We start from the raw sequence: 23,521 nt of genomic DNA on the forward strand, positions 1-23,521 counted from the left end.
CCGTGCCCCTACCCCTTCCTGCAAAAAGCCCGTGGAACCCCCCATAGCAACAGCAGCAGCGGCGGCAGCATGCCAATGGCAGCGCCACTGTTGACAACGATTCTACAGTGACCGTTGCCATTAGCACATGCCCGGGGGGGCACATGTGGCCCGGAGTTGAACGAGTGTGGCAGAGAAGGGCCCAGCCGCCCCTTCCGCACTGTAACCCCAGCCCTTCCTGGCCGCCCTCGCCCCACCCTGCCCCGATACAACAACACCACAGCAACCTATGCCTCTAGCCTCCAGCACCCTATGCCTCCCAAGCCCGACATATTAAAAAACACTGCTTCTTTGGACTGCCTTCGCCTCATAGGCCCGGGTGCCTCCAATTATCATCACGAGAGGGACAGGGGAAAGAGCGCAACGTGCCATGACACATCGCCCAAGGAACACGCAGACAGCAACCAATAACCCAGGGGACACAGCAATACTCATGGAGAGAAGGCATCAATATTACAGGACAGCAGTCTGCACCCCAGAGCCATGGGTTACAGACCAATGGGGGAGGATTATGCTTCTTCATGTACAGGGCCCAGTAGAGCGTAGCATTCCTCAAGAGAGTTTTCTCCTGGCCTCCTCGTCAGGTATGGACAGGCGCAGCTTGTTGTCAATGCAATGCAATGCTGCATTGAACAAGCCTGACAGTATTCGGTGGTACGGTCCGCGGTCAGCGATGTTGTTCGATTCGCTGGGGTCCTTCTCCAGGTCATACAGCTGATATCGGTCCAAGTAGTCAGGATGTATCTTGGCCATGGTCCCGGTCTTTTGCTGGACCCATCTCCCATCTCCGGCAGCAAAGTCAATGTACTTGCGACGGAAAGGGCCGGGGGGGGGGGGGGGGGGGGGTCAGCGACCATGGACAGAAGGGAGCCAGAGTGATGGAGGGGCTCTAGAGGCAACACAGTGCCAGAGCATCGATGAAGGGGTGACGGACGAACATGAACGAGTCACTCAGTGGTTGAGGGAGCGCCGGGGAGGTGGCTGCGCGGGAGCAGGGGACCGTTAGGGATTGTGTGGCGGGAAGCATGTATCCATCAAGAGCAAGGAAGGAGAAGAGAGCTAAGGGCTGACAACGCACGCTGGGGGGGGCAGGGGGGGGGGGGGGGGGGAGAAAGCAGGCAGTTGGGAAATGGGGGTTGAGGGAGAGGAGGAGCGAAGAGAAACGAAGTGAGGAGTGAGGCGAGGAAGAGAATGGGAGGGAATATGGAAATAACTCCAAATCGGAAACGTAGGTGATAGAGCGTATGAGTCCATGACAGTCTGGTGGAGCCTACCTTGTATTTGGATGTAACGAGCGCCCGGGTAACACCTAACTCCAAGTACACCACGTCGCGCCCCTTGGCCTGCAGTGGGAAAACGCTTGCCCCATCCATCACAAAGCCCGGATCATCAGCACCGACTACATAGAGGAAACTGGGTAACAAGTCGACCAGCGAGACCAGCTTGGATGACCGGCTACCAGGAGGCACCAAAGGAGGGTAGCGGATAGCCATTGGCGTCCGTGAGCCGCCATCAAACAGCGCTCCTTTCGTATTCTGGCCATGGTCCACCGCCCACACCAGAATTGTGTTGTCAAGTTGCCCCAGGGCCTTTAAATGCTCGTAAATCGCTCCAAATGCCGCGTCAGTCCAGTAATAGCCGGCGTTCTCCTCTGTCACATTTGGCCCGGCGAGTATCTTTTCTCGGCTGGGCATACCAGACTCCGGATCATCATCAAGCCATCCTGCCGGAGTGGCCCGAACACTGTACTCGGTCATAGCCTCGTAGTTATCGGGAAGGTGAGGCGTGGTGGGTGCAAAATACAGGAAGAAGGGTTCCTCGTCCTCAACGCTGTGAGAGATGAATCTCCGGGCTTCCGCCGCAAGCCACTCCAGGTTGTGGCTGAAATCAAACCTCCCCTTGACCGTTCCCCCGAGGTTATGTGAATAGAAACCCCCGACGAAATCGAAGCCAGAATTCCGAACGTGCTCTTGAGCTTTCGTGTAGTTCAAAAAGGACGTTTCAGTCACATCAACTTCAATGTGCCACTTTCCGACGTGCCCGGTTCGATACCTGCAGTGCGGTGTAATATCAACACATTATCTCTTGTGTCGCTACATGCTGAGGAGTCTGGAGAGATGCTCATGGAGAGCCAGGGAACGGCGAGCTACGACACATATGAACCCGAGCCAGAAAGGAACAGAGGCGAGGCAAGGACCAGAGGACATGCATGTCTCATTGTAATTATTACGTTTGGTGCCTGGGCAGAACTAAAGCTGAGGGAGCAGGCATGGAAGCAAAATGTGAAAGACAAGCCAAGGCCCAGTGACTGCAGCGGTAGGGGATCGGGAAGGAGAGGGGATGGGGGAGGATGAAAGAGTGTAATTGGCTTGTGTGGGAGCTATACATGTATGCAAGCTGAGATTGTGATCGGGAAATAATACCGGCCAGCGGAAGAGGGAGGGGCACGTCTGGCAGCCCCGATCAGAGGGATCGCGCACTACAGGACGTACAATTTGGACCATACGCACGTCTAAGCTGTCGCGAGATCAACATGGGGTATGCACTGCTACCATATGGAAGGATGTCAAGCGCTGATGTCTGGCGCTGCGTGGGTTAGCATTATGAGATCGGTGTACTGCAGGTAGCTGTAAACAGCTGGGGTATTGGAACAAGAGGGCTTACCCTATGTCTTGCATGGCGCTCGGGAGATTTTCCTCCTCGTCGATGCCGGACATTCCAACCCATTTGTTCTCGATGCGAGCGCGCCAGTCGGCGTCGCCGCCTTCGATATATGAGCTGTGCTCGCGAGAGTATTTTCTAGACGCCACAGCTCGGCTCGGCACCCGGCCGGTTAGCGTGGCGAGTCGGCTCGGCATGCACTTGGCCGACGTTGTGTACGCGCGCTCGAAGACGGCGCCCTCCCGACGGATTCGATCGGAATACGGTAAATGCCAAACCGCGTCCTTAGATTTCGCTCGGGACGGGCGCTCTGTAAAGTGGCGCTGGTTCTTCACCAACGGCTGCTCCGCCCAGTGCGGAAGCCAAGCCATGTCGTCAGACAGCAGGACAACCACGTTTGGCATCGGCGTAGCGGACGCCGTGGGCAACACCGTGACGAGCACCGCTGTCGTCACCAGCAGGAGAAGCACCAGAGCAGTGAGGGATGCGACAGCTGTGGGACCAGCCGCCTTGCGGCAGGCCCAGACCGCTGAAGTTGCGGTGGCACGCGTTCCTCCCGACGCCCCGGTTGGTGTGTTGTTCCCCCGCATCCTGGTTTGTATGTATTATGCTCTAGTACGTCGTACACACCGCGGGTCAGGGCCCAAATATTTTATCTCGTCGTCAGCCACCGGTCAGTCTTTCAAAATTCGAAACCTAGAATTATTGGACGTATGCTCTTTGGCCGTTGCTGTCAGGTGTGTCTGAGGCAGCCCTGCCAGCTCACTGGCCTAGCACCCGGTTGTCAGCAGGCCGGTGGCCGTTTCGGCACATGTTCTCAACAGATCGCGCTTCTTGGGGAAAAATGCCGACGGTATCTCCTACTGGGACAAGCAAGGCCTGCGTGGACAAGTGGCCCGATCTGAGAAGTGCGCACGTGCGGCCAGTCCGGGGTCTGTGCGAAGGTGCTGAAAAGTGAAAGAGCACCTTCGTGCAGCAGCCCGTGTACGTTGCACTGTGTTAGCCCCGGCGTAGCTTGCCCTCTGCTGTCAACGTTGCCCTTGTGTCTCGCACAATCAATCAACTGCCATTTCTATGGTCAGGGGATCGGAGGGCAAAAAGATTAACAGAGGGGGCACGGTGGGTTTCGACAAGTGACAACTATACACATCAGTGCCACAGCCGCGTCCGTCCGCCGTCCGGTCTGGAGTCAAGTCCTGCTGTTCAGTCGGTTGTTACGTTTTAATTGCACCCAACCAGACCCCGTTCGACAGCTCGGCCTGGCTGGTACTCGTACAGTCTCCGGACCGGCCGGGCGGGCGGGTCAGAGTATACGTACGAGCGCGTACATGCATCAGCATGCATATATTATATAATCTGATATAATATACAGTAGTGTACATTTCCTACACTAGTACTCGTAGTCGTACTACACTCCGGACTCCGGAGTGTGTACGGGTGTGTACTACAAGAGTACAGCCTGTATAATCAGGATCGGTCTAACGATGTTCGGTATGCGGCGACATTTTACAGGCATCAGGCATGCCTGGGCATGCACCTGAATATGAGGGTGCTACAAAAAAAAAAATTGAAGGTGCTACAGTAGGGTTGACCTGCCTTCTCCCGGGGGTGAAAAACAAAAAGATTAAAGAATGATGATCATGACGTACGGACTACTGTACGGTGCTACACCCAACCACCATCGACCCACCTTCTCCCGCCGGGAGACTCCCGAGTCCCGGGTGTGAAAAACAAAGGTGGTACCTACACCCGTACTACAGACCTGTACGTCCTACATATTGTACAAACTACAGACTGCTGGCTAGCTAGCTAGTACCCCAGCACTTACCCGGATACTACTCAAGCTACCTACTACAGTAGGGTAAGACGCATCAAGCTCATATCAATATCGAATGTGCATGCCATCGATCGATGACAATACATGTACGAGTACGATATCGTACGTACGGTCAAGTGTCTGCCCAGCGAGCCGGTCCAGCACTTGACATTGAGCGGCTTCACCCTCCCCATTACAATAACGCCCCCCCCCCCCCCCCCCCCTTGCAATGCACAGTCATACAATACAAGCCATGGACAACAAGATCCCTATATAGTCTAGTTGTTTCATCTCATGATCGACGCTCTTCGCACCTGGCTAGCAATACACTTCTCGTCCAAACCCATTAAAAAAAATTGGGTACAGACAACAGCTTTCGATGACACAATTCATGCACTACGAGCCAGGGCGGTTGTTGGCCTGACCAGGCTTGGCTAGCTCTCGCAGCCAACAAACCATGAGCCAGCCATAGGCCCGGCCGTGTGGAACCCTGCGCAGAGAACAGTCTTGCTCGAACTGTAGTGTGAAGGCATGATGTACTTACACTCCGCCAGTACGCTGCTCGACAATGTAAGGGCGCCTATGGTCGAAAGGCCCTGCCATCCGCTGTGTTTAAGCCGCGCTACCATGTCATATGTATGCATGTCAACCAAGAACATTTGATGGCTGAGTGAGGCGGCCGAGGACAAGGGAGGAGGGCAAAAGGGGAGGGGCAGGATTTCAGAAAAGAGCAGATCGCCCTGACCCATAAGGGAACCCCAGCATGCAGACCAGGCGGCCGGTGCAGCTCGTAGCTCGCACCTTCCCCTTCAGTGCGGCATATCTAGAATTGCGTTTCTTTCTCGGTCGCTGAGGCATCAAAGAAGAATTCAAAACCACAGTGTATACGTTGGTTGGATCAGGTAAGCACAAAAGACTCGTTCAGCCATAGTGTGACTGAGGAAATTACAGTAAATTGTGAATTGATGCGGAGGAAATCAGATTGGGCAAGCCGGTCAGGCTTCTACTCCTACCTGCCCATAAGCCTCTATACCCCCCCCCCCCCCCGCCCCCGCGCGCCCGGGGGGCCGAAGGGTGCAAGACTTGTGTCTCACTGCCGCCCTCATCAAACACATTTGCACATATTTCAAGCCATGGGGTGTACTCGGGGGCGTTCATCCAAATTGCTACCTTGCACTAGGGCAGATAGGAACTGGAATAGCAGAGTACACCATGGCCGTTACTAGTAAAGGAAAATAACAATTTCAAACAGTAACACCCGGGCACGAGCACATGTGTTGTTCGACAGGCACCCAGCCAGACATATGGAGAGACAGACACCTGACAGGACGTAGGCAGGGTCGAGGCGCAAGGCGGATCAACAGCTGCATCCGGTACGTAGTGACAGTGGGACATGATTCCCAACACCCTAGCTGGCTACATATTCATCGTCAACTTTTACAATGAAAGTGTGTGCATTCTCTGTCTATCTGTCCCTCTGTTTGGCTGCCTGGCCAGCTTCTGATTATGTTCTAGGCAATTACTTGAGATCGCCAGGCAGGGCGCGAAGCCCCCGGATCCTTAGCCGTGCGTTCCCCCTAGCTTGCACGCTTGTATGCAGATACAGCAGCTAGCTACCTAGCTTTCCAATATGAAAAAATCAAATAGTGTCCGCTGTCTCATGTCTGTCTGTCTGCCATCTGCCGATTTGGCAGTTTCATTCGCGATCGAAGCCCACGCGGATGTACATAATCGCAGTACATTCATGCCAGTAGCCGGACCGACCGCGGTGCGTTATCGCCAGCTAGTACATTGTATCTTATATGTAACATCATGTACTCGTACAGTACTAGCAGGAGGTACTAGTACGGTCCACGCGTAGACGTACGCGGGTAGTGTTGGTACGTTGGGACTCATGTGGGGCTTTAAAATTTAATTGGATGCGATCCGATGCGGACTGCGGTGGTACGCGGTACGCGTACTCGTACAGGAGACGAGGCGATATCCAATAGGCAATATCCATGCGTACATACGAATAAATAGTAATACAGCTTATTTAATATAGATAGTAGCCTATTATCATAATAATGGGGTACATATATATCTAGTGTACAAGTGTACGTACTGCTTGCTACTCAAACAAGTAAGCACTAAGCCCCCATACCTACCGTACGTCGACCGGGTGTGTCATAATTCTAGAGACTAGCTGAGACTGGTATTATAAAAATGACCTAGCGGTCATGGGACTCATGTAGGGAAGGACTGCAGCAAGCGCGCTTGCGCTGGGAAAGTGTAGCCGGTAGGGTACCTAGCCAGGTTGGAGATAGGTATAGGTACCTACTCGTACCCAACCTATCCCTATATAGGCCATGGAGTGGGGAGTGAGGACAGAAGGCGCTGGGTCCAAAGGGCAAAGCCTGACCCAGTAGTGCAGACTGCAGTGGACCCCCAGAGTACGCGACAGAGTACAGCCATGGGGGTGAGGGGAAGGGGATTGTTACAGTTACAGTGAGAGGGGCCGAGGCCGAGGGGACGAGTACAGCCATATGGGGGTAGGGTACCCGACGTACTGCCAGGACGTCGCCCGCGGCGTTGGGCCAGGGCGCGCCCGGAGGGTTCCAAAACATGCACCGCGCTCGCCTACCTACAGTAGCTCTCCATCCGTCGTGCAGAAGTGGACGTGGAAGTGGGAGTGGAAGTGGGCACCACTGCCCACCCTATCCATCACGAGATCGACAGGCCGGCCGACAAGACGAATGACGATTACGAGGGGCTACCGGGGTGGAGGGTAGGGTAAGTAGGGTACTGTCGCGGGTACCTCGGTATGTAGGGTACCTAGCTAGTACCTAACTAGGTAGCTACGAACCTATCACCTAGGTAGCTACGTAGCTACATACCCCTACCTGCGGCATCTACAGTACCTGCCCCACTTGCCGTACGGTCTCTTTCCTGACCTGCGCCCCGGCCCCCGGCCCCCCGGCCTGTGACCTACCCTAACCACCCCGACACCTACCCTAGGGGGGCCAGGAGCCCTGCCATGCACGATGCAGTACACTGTACAGCTTGGTACAAAAACGCGGCGACGTACCATGAGTCCTGAATAGACCTATCCGATGTCGGATATCGTGCTAAAATGTCATGTCAGACCCATCATCTGTGGCGGCTGTTGCACCCATGATGCCATACAATACACAGCCCTCGGATCACGTCCCACTCGTAGGGTACCTGGCGTACGGAACCCGTACTAGCTGTGTGAACCGCTATACTATAGCTGTGACTACTGAGTACTGACTTTCAGTCTCATACGATAGTCGCCACTACTCACCATATGCTCGGGTTTGCAGCGATCAAGCGGTTACGCGCACAGTTGCATCTGTCTTTCAGGCCAACTGAGGAAGCACCCTGGTAAACCCTACAAGAGAATCCAATTTTGTTGCAAGATGAAGCGCAGTCTGGCCATGATGCTGGCCATATGTGCAGTCGTGCTCGACGTGTTTCTCTATTCGGCAGGCGTGCACGGCGCAAGCGCCGTCGGCTGTGGCCACATGCAGGTCCCCCCGGGTCACGGAAGCCAGGAGGTCTGCGCCTCTGCAGAGCTAACGGACTGCGTGGGTGGGTCAGGGAACCGGGCTAAGGGCCGAAAAGCTCGAGTCCTGTGCGAGGATGTCGGTTTCAGGCTCTGCTCGTTGACGGAGCTGAAGAACGAGGAGGCCAAGGGCTCTGGGTGCGGCTTCAACAACGACTTGGTTTGGACTGGCACAGAATGCGACACCCAGAGCGGCGAGCCGGGACTGTGGGTGGCCAAGGCCAAGAACGGCAAGAACAAGCAGTGCTGGCCGGAGCACGAGAAAGAATTCAAGGCGGCGGTCGTGTGCTGTGGAGACTTGGAGACACCGCAGCTCCAGTGGTGGGTCGGTGACAGCGTCGACGGGGCGAACACCCCCGAGTTCGAATTCTTCGGTGACCCCGATGGAAACGTCCCGTTTGTGTCAACCGGAGTGACTTTCACTGCAGTTACCCTGAGGATCTTCCGAATGGTGGAGGATCTCGTCAACCCCTTTGACTTGGTTGGATCCCCTGACATACCGGTCTACTACTCTAGCCCTGGGCTGGACGGCATCGATGAGCCCAATGAGTGGCTGCAGATTACTGTTCCGGTTGACTACGTCCACGTCGGAGGGACCTTGACATACTTCTCCACCACCGACTCCTCGAAGAGCGCGAATCTCATCGTCGGAACGGGCATCTACGTGACAGGGCCCAATCCGCCCGGCAGTGCAACCACATTCAACTACTTTGAGAACATGCAGCCCGTGGTGCCCATTAACGAAGAGGATAGCGTCAACGGCATCCCGATCATCACGGGCGGCGCGTGGGTTTTCATGAACATGGGGGCAGATGCCTCTCTGGCGTTGTCCACAGCCCCTGTCAATGGCCTGGCTCCCGTCATCCCGAGCCTTGGGGCATGCGGGGCCAACTTATGTCCTGTCATCGCGGGACTCCCTGCAGGTTTCGCTGCCGACATTTACCTTTACAACTCTCTTGACAATTCCACCGAGTTTGATCAGCTGATAACTGCACGTCATCTCGACTGAGACAAGCTGAGGACACACCGCCCATATCTCTGTATCCCTGTGGAATGATGTTTCCCAGTACGCATCGAAAAGAACCGTGAGCCGTTGCATGCAACAAAGCAGATGTCACCCACGTGATCTCTGCCGGTCTAGAAGCCTGAATTTCCTCTGCGCTTCAGCTTCCATACAACTGATGACCGATGGCTGCAAACGTGACATGCCTCTCCTCTGAAACATAGATACACAATTTCCTACCTCAGGATGCTGTCGGAACTGCTGGCCTGTCAATTCACGCAGATATGTTGTCATGTCTCAACTGCCATTTTGCAGACAACTCCGTCTGGTTTTAAAGTTCCATTAGTTAGAACACATACCATGATTGAAATCGTATAAATGTACTGCCCTACCTGGCCCTATTCCTGCAGGCCAGCTGGGTAAGCATTTCAGTATCAATACGCTCGCCGCAGATCTCCGTTGTGTTGTTGTTACGTGTGTGTGTGTGGGGGGGGGGGGGGGGGGGGGGTGCTAACACACCCCTCTCGCTCATCAGTGGTCGGGTCACCAATCCAGGGAAATCCAGTCAGCACTGTGTTGGCCTGGACCTCGAGGGCAGCCAGCACTACCAGTCTAGCAGGCACTGCACCCATTTTTATTAGCGTGAGACAATGTGCTGCCTGGCTACCGCTGGGAAGTGCTCGCCATGCAGCTTGACAGACGCTGCTCGATGCTCCCACCGGTAATATCGGCGAGGCCATCACAGGTCCAGACTGGCCTCCTCACTCTGTGAGTCCGGCGTTCCCTCTTGAGGCTCCAGTGCCTGGAAAAAGGCACGCTGGTGTCTGGACATCGAGCGCCCCCTACTCGGCTTGCTCTTGACGGACTTGCTCCCTGTCAGCTTTCCTCGGGCACTCCTACGATGCGGGCTCGACAATGAACGTCCTGCGCATACACATTCGAACAGGGCCAAGTTGGATTCCAGGTCTGAATGTGCAACGTGTCTGGAGCATAAAGAGGTGTACGTGGCGGGGGGGGGGGGGGGGGGGGGGGGGACCAATTATGGTCCACCCAAAGTATTGGTGGTAGGCACCAACGGAAGGAACAGGCAGGAAGGTGTGGCCTGCGCGTGCTTTGCAGAGGGAAAGCGCAAGGGTGAACGGCAGTCACCGGGGACGCGGTCGAGGGTTACAGGGGCACAGCTAGCCCGAGCAGCAGACTTGGACGGCAAGAGAGGTGGAGGGAGGGTGGGAAGTGGTGAGGGGCTCGAGGAAATAACACAGGACCGTGTTCATGACGAGCTCACCCTCACTATCCACGCTGGCCGAAGTTTGAGGGCGGCTCCCAGCTCTAGAAGGCGGTTTGAGCAGCCGGCCCCCTTCGCTGCTGCCTATGCTGGCGTTGAGGTCCATGGGGTCTGCAGCTGGCGACTGCGGGACTTCTAGCCGCAGAGGACTCCCGATTCTCGGCCCGTCTGTACGCCTGCAGGGAAGCCAACATACAGAAGCGAATCCACTGTCACATGGGGGAACCGTCCACGAGCCATACGCAAGCGAGTGAACATGCCACACAGGAAGCAGAAATCCAGATTCTTGCCTGGCATCGCTGAGCCTGGCTTCCATCTCTTCCAGGAAGATAGTCAGCCGGTGAGCCTCCATCTCTGCGTTGTCCAGAGGACGGGCAAGCACGGCTTCGAGGTTGCGTTCGATGCTGGAAATTATGCGCTCCTTCTCCTCGGCTGCTTGGAATGCGAACGGCGCCGACGAGTTTGAACCCAGATTCGCCTCCGGCTGGAATATGACAGACTGTGGACACCCATGAAGCGCGACGTGAGGCTATGCTTACGTGGTACAGGCGGAGGGCAAGCACATGATGGGGGCATGGGCAAGGGGGTGGAGAGGGGAAACAGGCAGGGGGAGAGATAACTCTAGCCGCCAGCGGCCGCACATCCTAGGCTAGTACTGCCATTCGATCCTCTATCTGTGCTGGTGATCCGACAGAGGCATCATCGTCATCGTTGTCATCACAACAAGTCTTGGCAGTTGGGACTTACCCTGGATATTCTGCGGCTGCGTTGTCGAACCATTCTCGCCGATCCTGTTCTATTGGATGGCCGGCCGACAGAACTGCTGATAAGAGCCTCCAGCTCAGCATCCATTGCTTCTGTGCTGTCCTCCTGCTTCAGGGACGGCGTTCGCGGCATCGGCCCACTGGCCGGAAGGCTCTTAGAAGTCGTGGCTGCAGACAGCGGCGGGCGGGCAAACTCGGGTGAGGAACCGCTTGGCAGGCCGCCGCCGTCGCCGGCCGTCTCCATTGATGTGAGGTCGAGTACCACCCGGTTCAGCTGCACGTTCATCTTAAGCGCACTGAAGCACCGCAGCATGAGGCGCCGTCGGTACCGGTACAGCATGCCTCCGGCAGCCTGTGGAAACAGAGAAACGCGCACTTATAGCAGAAAGCGAGTCCGAGCGGTTGGCCGGCGCAAAACAGGAGGCTGAGAGTCATGCCTGCAAACTGAGGGCACTGAGGCAGAGGCCATGGCGCACTGAGGATGGCGAAGGGGAAGTCAGAAAGTGGAGGAGGAGGGGGAAGACAAAGGGACGGCAGGGGGGTGGAGGGGAGGAACGGAGGATGTCGGACACTGGGGCCTGCTCAGTGCTGCATGCCCCCGCCTCCCCTAGGCGCTCCGAAGAAGACTGTTTGTCGTATGAACTCGTAATGATGGAACTAACATGGGGAAGCCAATGCGTGCGGCGGAGCTCTCACCTTCATGCGCTGTTCCTTGAGGAGGCGCTCCCGGACAGTGTACTTCACCCAGCAGCGAAATGGGTAGGCAAACTTGTCTCTTGAATACAGAGCCCATCGGTCCGTGACCGCCTTTTTTATGGAGAGCTGTTGACAGACGCGCACGACAGCGGCAGGCCAGATTAGTTCGGGCCACAGGCTGTCCACCCGCCACCAAACAACAGTGGGACTATGACATGACCTATGATCGCCTGCCTCGGCGGTTAACGGCTCGTTGCGAGACCAAAGTGCACCAAACACTGTGAGGCAAGAGGGGAAAGAGTGCAATTATGTGGTGGTCCAGACTACGGAAGCAACCCCGGTGTTGTATGCCGATCCCTCTGGCAGGGAGAGAGAGACAGACAGACAGACAGGGAGAGAGACAGACAGAGACAGACAGACAGACAGGGAGAGGGAGAGGGAGAGGGAGAGAGTGGCATGCTCCACACGAGCAACAGGTAAACCGACAGCATACCCCCGAGAGCAGAGCTCTGATGCGTCTGGTAGGCGTGCTTCATTCTACTCAAATTCATCGCCGGGGACATGCAGATGGCAAGAACTGTCCGGCCGATGAACCGAAGCAGCCGGCAAGGCCGGAGGGCGTATCCTACCTGCACGGCAACCTGGTCACGGAAGGCCTGGAACACCTTCTCCTGCGTCCTGGAAATCATGGCCTTGCTGAAGACCTGAAGCCGCCCATGCACCCGGACCTGCAATCCGCCGCAGTAAATCCAACCGTCAGGACAGGTGGGCCCACCCAACGACGTGACTGGGCACCGGGTGGGTCATGAAGCACACACGCAGTACTACCGAACGAAATCACTCTTGGATCACAAGCACATACCCGTCTTCGCCACTGCCGCAGAGCCCACCGCTTAGTGCGTGCCCTGCCTTCTCGCCTGGCAATTGCCCACAACTTCCGACGGGAGAAGTCCCAGCCCTGATCAGCGTTCAATTGTGCACAGAAAAAAGGGGCGGTCAGGAGATGTCGTGAGATGGGAGTGCCACAGCTTGCCACATAAGGTGGAGGCAGAGCGTGGGAGCATGACATCGCCAGGGCATCACTCACGGAGGCTGGAAGGGCAATCGGGTGTGTGCTAGGATGAACGGAGGTAAACTGTGCTTCAGGCAAGAAAGACGGGAGGGAGGGAGGGAGGGAGGGGGGAACAGGACACATGATGGGAGCATTTCTGACCGAACGGTACACAGAACTGTGGGGAGGCAGCGGACAGTGCAGTGGATAGGCTTTCAAACCCAGCCAGAGGTGAAAGTGGTGCCGGGGAGAGCCACAGATCGACACCAGGCAGTCGGCCGGGCTGTCATGCCTTGCTTCTCCAGCTTTCCATCTTGTTGTACACAAGCTCCTGCCAGTGATTGAAGCACTTGTTGATCAGGAACTTGTTGTACTTCCGGTCACTCTCGAGATGCTTTCCCTTGGCTATCCGGCGCACGCGCGCGAACTTTGCCCATCCAGCCATCACCCGATGATATTGGCGAATCCGTATCTGTGCAACCAAAGCCAGCAGTCGTAAACACAAAGGACGGTGTTGACTGATTCTGCTCAGAGCAAAGTTTTGTTCAAGAGGAGCAATGGGAGGAGGTTTTGAGGACAGCGATGGTTGGCACGGGAACAGGGCAAGGCGGAGTGGAGTGCAGTTTCCGCGATTGGGAACAACGGTCTGAGGAGGAGAGAGAGGAGGGGGCATGGAGCTGTGGGGCAGAGGGGCAGGTGGGGAATCAGATGGGACCGAGGACAACGCCACGCAACAGACGGTTGAACGTCACATTCCTCCCGCACTGCGAGTTGCTATGGACTCTGGCCCGGCTGGCAATTAAGCAGGCGCTTGCTTGCTTGCTTGCCTTGATTGTCATGACGTTCACAGCGTCATTCTCCAGCTCCCGCTTGATCATGTCGTCAGTGATGTTGCCAGTCCATCCCATGTCTTGGGCCATCTTTGTCAGCCGCAATCGGGCTGCGTTGCATCTGTCCTGGTAACGCCGCTTGCACGCCTGTAGCCCGGCCGCGCACAGTTAATAAGCCAAAGAGCACACAGAGGGTGTCAAGTGTTGCCACAGCAGTTGGGGTCACACCGGCCGCATCGAGGAAAGCAAGAGCGGCTGACGGCGCAGACAAAGCTATGTCATCCCCCCCCCCCCCCCCCCCTCTCTCTGCCTCCACAGATTCTTGCCTGGCGTTCTCGGCCCAGTCATGACCAACACTCATGCATCCACTGCATTCCCCATTCAGCACATCTGTGCCTCTCCATCGCTGGGTCAATCTTCAGCCGTGCGTTGGACTGATCGCTCACATGGCCTGCCTCAGCCGCCGGTATACACGAAAGCTCCTCTCGCCCCGGGTTCCCAATTCCCACCTCGACCGTACACGCACCCTAGCTGACCCTCAGAAATACCCAACTGTCCCTCCTACACAGCGACGCCGCAACGAAATCCATCGTAAACTGCATGGTACAGGGTGACGGTGCACGTCCCAGCAGAATTAGCAGAGCCAAGCTGCAGCCAGGGTGTGGGGTAATGGGTGGCCGTGTCGCATTTCAGTGCGGCTGATCACTCAACCGTTGGCACACCTTGCGGGAGCGGTCCCCCAGTGCAATCGCCAGCCAGTGCTTGAGCTGCTCCTTTGCCCTGAGTTGCCTGATCTGGGCATACAGCACTGCTGCCCTTGCCTCTTGATCCCGGATCAGCTGCTGTATGTCCTCTATGTTGACCAGCCAGCCTCTGAAAGCAAGCCTGACAAGGTCGCGGTCCTGGCAGACCCTGACCAAGGAGATAAACTGCTCCTGCTCCTTTCGCCGGGCAACCCATCCTAGCAGCCGCTGCCGTGCAGCTGCATGCTCCTGTGGAAAGCCCGGTTGGGACACAGATAGTGAGCTCGTGTCATGCCTCCAGGACAGAGGAAGGCCAAGGGGAGCAGGTGGGGGGTTGAACACGGGGGTGGAAGCTCTTCAGCTGCGGAGTGCACCCAGATCTCTGCAGATCAACAGGCACGCAAGGACTCGGGTCAGTGAGGGTGGTAGTCCCGGGCAAGGCGTTGCGTTGTAGGCTACCTCTCTGTGCCAGGCCCGGATGGCCCACTGGGCATGCTCAAAGCGCTTCCTAGCCACCCATCTACGAAAGGTCTTTTGTATGACCGCCGCTGCGGCTTCCTGCATGGAGCGCCAGTTGCCGCACAGGGTACAGCCAATTAGCTTCAGCAAGTGAAGACCGCCCGGCGAGGGGTTGGGCATCCATGTTTCTCAAGCAGCAGTTGTGGCAGGGAGCTAGGCTGACCAGGACGGAAAGGGCCCGCATGCAGTTGGGGCGGCAAACACATCATTGCAGGGCCGCACCGCAACATCCTGTGTCTCACTGTCTCGAAAGAGGTGTTGTATGCGTAGCAGCACGGCATCCACCTCGGTATACACCTCCTTGAGTGGTCCATCAAGCCGAGTGGCGCTGACCTCAGCCACCAAGGAGGGGTTGGAAGCGGCGGGCAATGACTCCCTTGACTTCCTCATGGCTCCTTTGCCAGAGTACAGCTGCCACGTGTCCAATGTGGTATCCATGGAGGTGTGAGGCCGAGTGAGCATTGGTGACCACGTGGGCGTCGAGTGACGGGCGAATTGGTCTGGCGTTGTGTGCATTCCCTGTGGCAGGTAGAAAGGGTCAGGCATTCAAGAAAAATCTGAAGCCCCCCCCCCCCCCCCCCCCCCAGTCTGCCCTCATTGTTATACCTACAGGACACCGGCACAGGACAGGCGGGTCGACGGCTGTGCGCGACAGGGTGCGCTCGCAGGGCCCTCTTGCCTGTGGAGACCTATTGCGACCAGAAGTGTACTGCAGTCCGCCGTAGGAATGGTACACGTTGGCCACCGTATTGGGGCGCGGCTGCGTTGGCGTTTGCCTTCCCCTTGTGCCTGTCCGAGGAACCCAGTAGGTGGCAGAGCTGCTGAAGTGTCCTCGACTCTGCCACGGATGCGGCTACAACACAAAGAAAACACACACACACACACACACACACACACACATCAAGACTGCATACTATGCTACATGAGAGTGTGACGACGGAAGGGGACGGTGCTCACGAGCTGAGAACTTATATGTGGTTGGGTGGGGAGCACGGATCTCACCTGACTCTGATGCTGCAGCCCATAAGCCCTATATGGCATCCCCATCAGATCATCCATGGGATGTACTTCCGGCTGCCTCCCCGTTTCGGTGTATGCCGTGACCATCTGTCGAGGTTCGAGGCCAAGCAAACGCTGGCAATCAAACAAAACGCACGGGAGAGCCCGGGAGTCCCACTAGCGGGTGGTTGCGGGCCTGAACACCAGCGTCATCCACCCGTCGCTTGCTTCCTTCTAGACGTCCCTTTGTCTCTCTACCGCCTGGCCACCTGCCAACCCCTGCATCCGTTCCTCAGTACTCCCCATCCGTCCTCTCTGCCCCAGTCTTGACTCCATGCCATCCTCAGCTCAAGAGACCGCCACGCCAATCGTTCCACGCACCGCATGTGTTGTCCCCTGCCCTTGGTGACACACAGCGCCATGAATGGAGCAGAGAGGGGCACCCTACCTGTAGCCGCGTCTGGAGAGACTGCACTTGTCGTTGCATACTCTCTATCAGCACCGACTGGTCACCCACCCACTGCGTTGCTTGCAGTGGCTTCCCGCGAGAAGCGAGTGGCGAGGACGGAGGCGGCCCGCCAAGCCTCCGGGAACGGCCATGCTGCCACTGACCAAAGGCCCCGGTTGAAGGGGATTGAGAGAATCTAGGGCCTGGGTCAGCCGGCGATGCGGATTGGCGCGAAGCCCACTGAGGTGCTGGGGTATTGCTGGCAGGGTAGCTGGAGTTCAGCCCGGGGCCTGGCCAGGAGGGAGACTGGGACTGCCGCGGCTCGTCGAGCCTTGGCAGCCTGTCTGCCGCGGCCATCAGATCCACTGGACGTGTGCTCGGCAGCGCTCTTTAGTCCTTCCTGCAATTGCAGATTGATTTTACGGATTCTGGGTCGCAAACTGCTGTGACAACCTCCATGAATTAGTTCGTTGAAGAACCTTTTTCTGGAGCAAGTCACGCACCAACGTGTGTGGACGGAGAGGGGAGGGGAGGGGAGGGGAGGGGGAACATGGCCTCTAGTGGTGACTGCAAAATGCATGTCAACAGTGACTCTGTCAAAGCAGCGGGGGCTGGGTAGACTATATATATAAACGGAACCAGATTACTGGCTTGATTGGGTAGAGCTGTGTGCAGGAACACGGGGTACTTTACGAGCGATAGGCTGCTGCGTGTACGTACAACCGGGCATAGCCGAAATAAGACAGTAAGCCGACCAATGTTTACGCCGCTATGGCGTTTAACGGAAGCACAACAAACTTCGCGGGGTGCAGCATATGGTCCAGCATCGCCCAGCTGGTGGATAAACTTGATGTTTTATTGGAGACTACGGAAAAACGTATGTTTGCGTGCGGGTGTTACAGAACAGTAGCCTGCTGCATGTGCGACACGCCGAGGTAGAGGGTGTGCACGTACTCTGAGTTAGACGACAAGAGCAGGAAGCAGCTTCGGCCGCCCGTCGTGGGGTCGTCCGTGCGGTGGTGGTCCACGGAAAAAAATCAGAACGGTGCCAGTGTCTCCATGGAATAAGTTGCTAGAGGGAGGTCTTTCGGCAATGTCACCGATGTCGGCAGGGTTGTTGTGTCTGACATGCCACCGGCATGCAGGAGGGCATGGCCCGTCGCCTTATCCGTACAGTAGCGGAATACCCTGGGTAGGATATGCCGTAGGGTACGTAGGTTCGCTAAGCGATGATTTCTTTTTAAAAAAAACAAAAAAGCAAGATCGAGGGACTACTGGCAGCAGGCTCGTACGAGTAGATGCCAGTAAGTAAATGTACCGTAGGTACCCTTCCTATGGAGTACTCGTATAGATATACTGGATAGGTGTAGGTCCGGTATACATACCTAACTAATATTGTACCTAGATCATCGTCGTTTTCACCCCGTACCAGTATCTATGCATTTCCATAGTATTCATACCTACCTAGGCTAGGTAGGTAGATACCGACCCAAAGCGCAATAAATCGGTAGGGATACGAGTACGCTTGGGACCGGAGATCGATCGAGCTGGATCGAGCTAATTTCGTTGTAATTTCGATCGGAACCGATCTATCATCTATACATACTGGTACGAGTACGACTACTAAGTATTCTCCCGATCGATATCGCACGCGAGTGTATGTATAGCGAGTGTATACGAGTGTATACGAGTGTATGCTGGCTGCATGGACATTGCATGTGCCCTTGGCCGGCCTAGCTTGCCTGGCTTGATCTCCGAATGCAGACATGATCGATCATTTTTTTTGCACCCTCGGGAGAAGGCAGGTTAAAAAATGATCGAGCAGGGTTGCCACCACATGACGTTGCATGACCGTGTGCAAAAACAATTCAAATTGGTGTCGGACGCGCCATGCTGGATCGGGCCCGCCCGAATACGTTGGCCGGCCTGGTCTGTGACGGGTGCCGACAGGTGTGCGGGCTGCCGACGGGCCGACGGAAGTCAACCACCAACTGACCCCTCACCAATCCAACCAGCACGCGGCGGAAGCACCTGCAGTTGCTGGATCGAAGCCTGCCTGTACCACGGTCAGACGATGGAATGAGAGCGCCTATTGCCCAGCATCGGATTCCGTGGGGCTGCGAGGTGGGAGGGCTTGACCGGGGATGCGGGCAACTGTCCGGGGCTAAGCCTCGATTCAAACCCCGAGGCCGGCACTGATTATCTTTAGCCAGGAGGACGAGGGCAAGACAGCACAGCCAGCGGGACCTGCCGCCTGCCTTGGCGTCTGGCAGCAATGCAGAAGTCCACCAATGACTCCGCGCTTATGCGCGAGCTGTCGGCCAAGCTGGCGGCGAAGAAGTCATACAGTAAGGGGGGTGGCCACCGCAGCGGGCGCTCCGGGGTGGGTCAAGGTCTTGGCCTGGGGGGGGGCAGCTCGGGCGGGGCTGGGGCCTCTCTTGACGCCTCTTCGCTTAAGGGGGAGACAGCCTATGAGGTTTTTAAGCGAGCCATCGCTTTTCTGGAGAAAGGTGAGGGTGGAGACAGCAATACCTGTAGAACACCCTCGCCCTATATCCCCACCTCTTCCCTGTGCACCAGCAGCTGTCCTGACCTGTTCAGTTCCGACCAGGCGAATGAGCACCTGACGGCAATCATCTTGCCTACCCATCTGCCTGCCCATTTGGCTGTCCATTCCTGTGCCTGCTTGCTTGCCTTCCTGTCTCCTCCGTGGCGGCACTCGGCGCTAACCGGCGCCGCTTTGCAGTTGACCTGCCTTCAGCGCCCGGTCTCTTCCTCACTCACACGGAGACCCACAAAACAGAGGCAATGCTGAAGCACCTAATGAGTGACCCCAAGCCAAGTGCGCCCTCCAAAGCAACCAACCAACCAGCGCATGAAGCCCCCCCCCCCCCCCCCCAGAAGCCTCCTTTGCCCTCCACCCCACAACGACATCCATGCGCCGAGCAGCAACACACACACACACACACACACACACACACAATCAAGGCTTTGCTGGCAGCCATCAGAGTCCCTCACGTCGGTCCCGCCCACAATATCTGTCTCGCCCTACCGACCCTCGCCTTGATCTGCCTTGCCCGGCTGTGCACTTCCCCAGGCAAAGATACGTCACCATACATCGTGGCCTCGGCAGCCATGAAAAGCCTGAAGGCCACCGGGGAGACACTTGTCCCCAATAAACTCACATTCTTCATGACCGGCGCCGTAGAATCAAACTCCCATGTAAAGGTGTGCACACCCCCCAGAGAGAGAGAGAGAGAGAGAGAGAGAGAGAGAGCTAAACTTTTCTGCCTCACGCACTGCAATTTCGTCATCCCTATCTGCGGCTGTCGCTCCTTGGGAAACCAAGTCAACCCATCTGATCCCCCCCCCCCCCCTTTCCCCCTTTCGTCCCGGCCCTCCCACGTCTCAGCCGTTTGTCATGCGGTTGGTCGTGGAGAAGCTGCCTCCCCACAAGTATCAAATCCTTGGCCGGCTGTGTCTCCTGCTGAGCCATGTCGTCAAGCCCCCAGTGGAGGGCGGCGCGGGCTGCAACTCCGCTGCCATTGCCAAGCTGTTTACCCCACTGGTCTTCGAGGAGCCCGCCTCAGGTCAACCCCCCCCCCCCCCCCCCCCCCCCTGTGGCCTTCCTAACCTTCCATCGCCACTAGACTGCTCGGCTTTCCGCTGTGGTCATGTTCCCTCCGGTATACGCACACAACCTTATAGGATAGCTTGACTGAGGGGCTGCTCCTTACAGCCCACCCCGCGAGCGTCTTCCCGCTCCCCTTGCCCCCGACCTCTCCCATTGGCAGTGAATGCCGACGTGCCTTTTCACTATCCAACAGCGTCTGCTGCTGCTTTGTGTGGTTTCAGGGCAAGACACCGACAGCTGGAAGTCGAAGGCTGCCCAGGGGCTGGAGACCATTCTTCTGCACCATGATTATTTCTTTGAGAAGAAGTCAGGCAAGGTTGCAGTTGACCGCACGGGGAGCAGCGGCCCGACTTCAAGGATGGGAGCAGCAGATGACGGCGGGAGCGCCATTGACCTAACGTCTGGCGGTGCAGCGGTGTGGAGGCCAGCGGTGGCAGATCCGGCCGGGGCAGAACGGCGGCAGCAGGAGAGGGAGAGGGCGGCCAAGGAGCGCGAGATGCAGAAGCAGGCGGAGCGGGAGAGACAGGAGAGGGAGCGGGAGGCGGAAAGGTCCGTGGATGCTGTGTGCACGCTCCTCCTCATGAGCCGCAGGGGGCATAGCAGGGTTTGACACCAGTCCGGGCAGCCACACTTCTCTGGACACCAGCTGGAAGGCGACCTGCGGAATGCCTCGCAAGCTCTACGTGTTATCGAACCCCGGGTTATGTTTCAACTTTCTCGAATGCATTTGTGAACGGCTTTCAGCCAGACTTGTCAATCGCGAAGTTAGGTTATGGCTCAAAGTGATTTTGATAGCAGGGCAGCGCTACCCTTGAGCCGGCATTGGCTGCCAGGACAGGGATTCCATGATGTGTTTGAGCCTAGAGAGACCACCTGGGTCCCGCATGCCCTGGACGAAGCCAGCGTCTTGCCTGGCCACCGATAGCTTGCTATGCATAGCTTCTTTCTCTTCCTGTAACGGCCATGTCGGTGCGAGGGGAAGGGCTGGGCAGCAACGTGAGGGGAACAGGATGAAGGTACAAAAGGGGGGGGGGGGGCGGGGTAACGTGTCCGGACGGTCAAGCGATCACCATGGGTACCATAGGCGGATGGATAGACACAGCAGTGTGTGGTGCCGAGGGTGTGAGCCGCCATCCTTGGTCCCAGGAATAGCCTAACTCCCCTCCCCTGCCCCCCCCCCCTTCCACCACACACACACACACACACACACAGAGGAGCGTGTAGTCGTTCTTTGCACTCCCCCTCCCCCCCCCCCCCCTTCCCTCCCCCTTCCTCCCAATCCTTCTCTCTGATATGTGGTGTGGGGATGGCCGTTCAACTCACAGGGAAGCGGAACAGGAGAAGGAGAGGCAGATGGCAAAGAAGCGGGCGGCCTCAGAAGGCCAAGGCAGGCAGCTCCAGGCGGGCGGCGATGATCAATGTGGCCTCTACGCTTGCCTCGCCGGCACTTGCACAGGCTGCCGCTGCCGGCTCAGACAGCGACGATGCGGGCGGGGAGCTCAATGCCGACAACAGCTACCTGGAGCTGAAAGAGAACATCCTCCAGTCAAGGCGCAACATGTTGGACTCTGTTGAAGGCCTGCAGGTCAACGACACTCCCCCCCCCCCCCCCCCCCCGACTAAAACCTGTGCAGGCACATGTTGCTGTGCATAGAAGCAGGGACGGCTCGCTTATGCTCGAGCGAGACCGAGCCAATGGAGGAAACGTGCACGGCAAAGCTCTCCATGCCATACAGTTGTCTGCCGGTCTCTTTCCGTTGCTGCGACGAGCAACCCCCCCCCCCCCCCCCCTGTCTCTGACTGCGTTGTTCTCTTTTCCAGTCCTTGGCTCGGAGGAGAACAGAGCAGCGGCGTGCTAGCGAGGAGGGTGGAAGCGACGACAGTGGTGGCAGGCCCACTGCAGCGACTGCCCCGACCTCGCCGCTTGACGGCCCGCAGCCCACGTCCTCTCCCGACGTTCTCCTGCTGACCGGCCCACAGCGCCGCCGAGCATCAGACATGGGCGGCACGGTCTCAGCCGACGCCGCATCTGAGCTGATGAGCACCGCCAAAGGGAGGGGTCGGCGGGCAGACCCCTCGAGGCGATCGGACAAGAGGTACTACTGCCTTGCCCCTGGCTCGGCATAGGATGAACGGATGGGCATGGTCTCTGTGGGCTTGCCTGAACAGGTCCCTGGTTCTAGTTGTGTCCCATTGGTGAGCAACCGCTCTGTGGCAGATGCACACATCTCTGTGCATGAGGTTGGATTCCGGGCTCGGCGATGCGGTGAAGGAGAACTGAATATCAGCGACAGGAGAGGGAAACGACCAGTCGGGCAGAGAGACCAATGGATGGGGGGATGGAGCGAAAGCGGGCCTCTGCGTGGGGTGGAGGAGGAGTGTAGAGAGCTGCTCGTGAGAGTCCGCCGCTGTGCATGCAGCTGTCTTTTCCCGCCCCAGAAAGAGAACTCTCTGCGCTGCAGCGAATCCCAGGGAGGGTGGGATGTTGGGGGGGGGGGGGGGGGGGGATCGTGCTCTGTCCGTCCTTGCGCGGGCTTCCCCTGATGTTGCTGACGCCTCCTGCCGCTCCCTGTCTGTCAGGAGCTCCGCCGAAGACAGCAGGGGCCGCTCGCCTGCGCGGAGGCCGTCCTCGGGAGCCCCGGCTCCTTCCAAGACAGCCTCGCGCGGGCGATCCCCCCGCCCGGCGGGCCTCTGCCACCTCCTCCAACGAGCAGCCACCCAGCCGGCCGCGCGGCCGCAGCAAGTCGAAAAGGCCGCAAAGGTGAGAGTTCAACAGCTCCAAACAGCCCGAGCTCAGCTGGCGGCCAGAAGAAGGGCACCACTGCTAGACGGGCCACCATGACGGAGGATGGAAGGCCCGGGGAAAGCCATCCACGTCAGCGGTGCTGACCTCAACAGCGGGGTCTTTTCAGTCAGCGCAGCCTTGTCGTCCTCCACCACCTCTGGCAGCAGGTGCTCCTCCCCTTGTCCAATCACATGCCCCATCTGCCGTACTCTCCCTGCCTCTCTCTCTCTCTCTCCTCCACCCCCCCCCCCCCCAACCATCTCTGTACCCCTCGCCCCTTGCTTGAACTAGTTCCACTTTCCTCCGTCTTCGAGGTCTACACGAGCCATTGCCTCTGCTGTCATTTAGATTCTTCTGCCTGGCAAACCCATTTCTCTTGCAGTACCTCTACCCAAGGCGGCTGGCTGCTCCCCCTGGCTTCCTCACCTTGATCCTCCCAACTGTTGCCACTATCTCTCAGACTGCCTCCAGGGGGATGTGTTCATCCTTCTCATGGATTCCCCCCCCCCTCCTGCGCGCCCCTCTTGTCTGGCACGAGCCAACAGGAAGCTGGAGCTGTTTGATTTGCCTTGGAGCTGTGTCTCCCCCCCCCCCCCCCCTCCTTCCTCTCTCTCTCTCTCTCTCTCTCCTTCTCTCCCTCCCTCCCTCACTCTCTCTCTCTCTTTCTACTATCTGAACCTTTT

The 23,521-nt window shown here is 57.4% G+C and overlaps 2 protein-coding genes across 2 annotated transcripts; one reads left to right on the forward strand and one right to left on the reverse strand.

Moving 5' to 3' along the window:
* Window positions 1-591: 591 nt before the first annotated feature.
* On the reverse strand, window positions 592-3,290 carry LOC142358405 (putative sulfatase YdeN). Its single transcript, XM_075409810.1, has 3 exons — window positions 2,704-3,290; window positions 1,314-2,091; window positions 592-807 (listed from the first exon to the last, which is right to left on the reverse strand). Exons 1-3 carry the CDS (start codon window positions 3,288-3,290, stop codon window positions 592-594), a joined length of 1,581 nt encoding a protein of 526 aa, XP_075265925.1.
* A 15,404-nt stretch (window positions 3,291-18,694) lies between these two features.
* Window positions 18,695-20,663, forward strand: LOC142358406 (uncharacterized). Its single transcript, XM_075409811.1, has 5 exons — window positions 18,695-18,929; window positions 19,166-19,261; window positions 19,517-19,647; window positions 19,832-20,009; window positions 20,275-20,663. Exons 1-5 carry the CDS (start codon window positions 18,695-18,697, stop codon window positions 20,661-20,663), a joined length of 1,029 nt encoding a protein of 342 aa, XP_075265926.1.
* Window positions 20,664-23,521: the final 2,858 nt, after the last annotated feature.

Source organism: Convolutriloba macropyga, unplaced genomic scaffold, assembly GCF_964194025.1.
Source record: "Convolutriloba macropyga unplaced genomic scaffold, txConMacr16.3 SCAFFOLD_4080, whole genome shotgun sequence".
NCBI lineage: Eukaryota > Metazoa > Xenacoelomorpha > Acoela > Convolutidae > Convolutriloba > Convolutriloba macropyga.

Excerpts from the sequence above, each read along its gene's own strand:
- LOC142358405 (XM_075409810.1), bottom strand. The coding sequence starts at position 3,290 with ATGCGGGGGAACAACACACCAACCGGGGCGTCGGGAGGAACGCGTGCC. Across the intron at positions 2,092-2,703 it reads AGCGCCATGCAAGACATAGG|GTATCGAACCGGGCACGTCG; the intron begins GTAAGCCCTCTT and ends ACCGCACTGCAG. Across the intron at positions 808-1,313 it reads TCGTTACATCCAAATACAAG|CAAAAGACCGGGACCATGGC; the intron begins GTAGGCTCCACC and ends AGATGGGTCCAG.
- LOC142358406 (XM_075409811.1), top strand. The coding sequence starts at position 18,695 with ATGCAGAAGTCCACCAATGACTCCGCGCTTATGCGCGAGCTGTCGGCC. Across the intron at positions 18,930-19,165 it reads CATCGCTTTTCTGGAGAAAG|TTGACCTGCCTTCAGCGCCC; the intron begins GTGAGGGTGGAG and ends GCCGCTTTGCAG. Across the intron at positions 19,262-19,516 it reads AATGAGTGACCCCAAGCCAA|GCAAAGATACGTCACCATAC; the intron begins GTGCGCCCTCCA and ends GCACTTCCCCAG.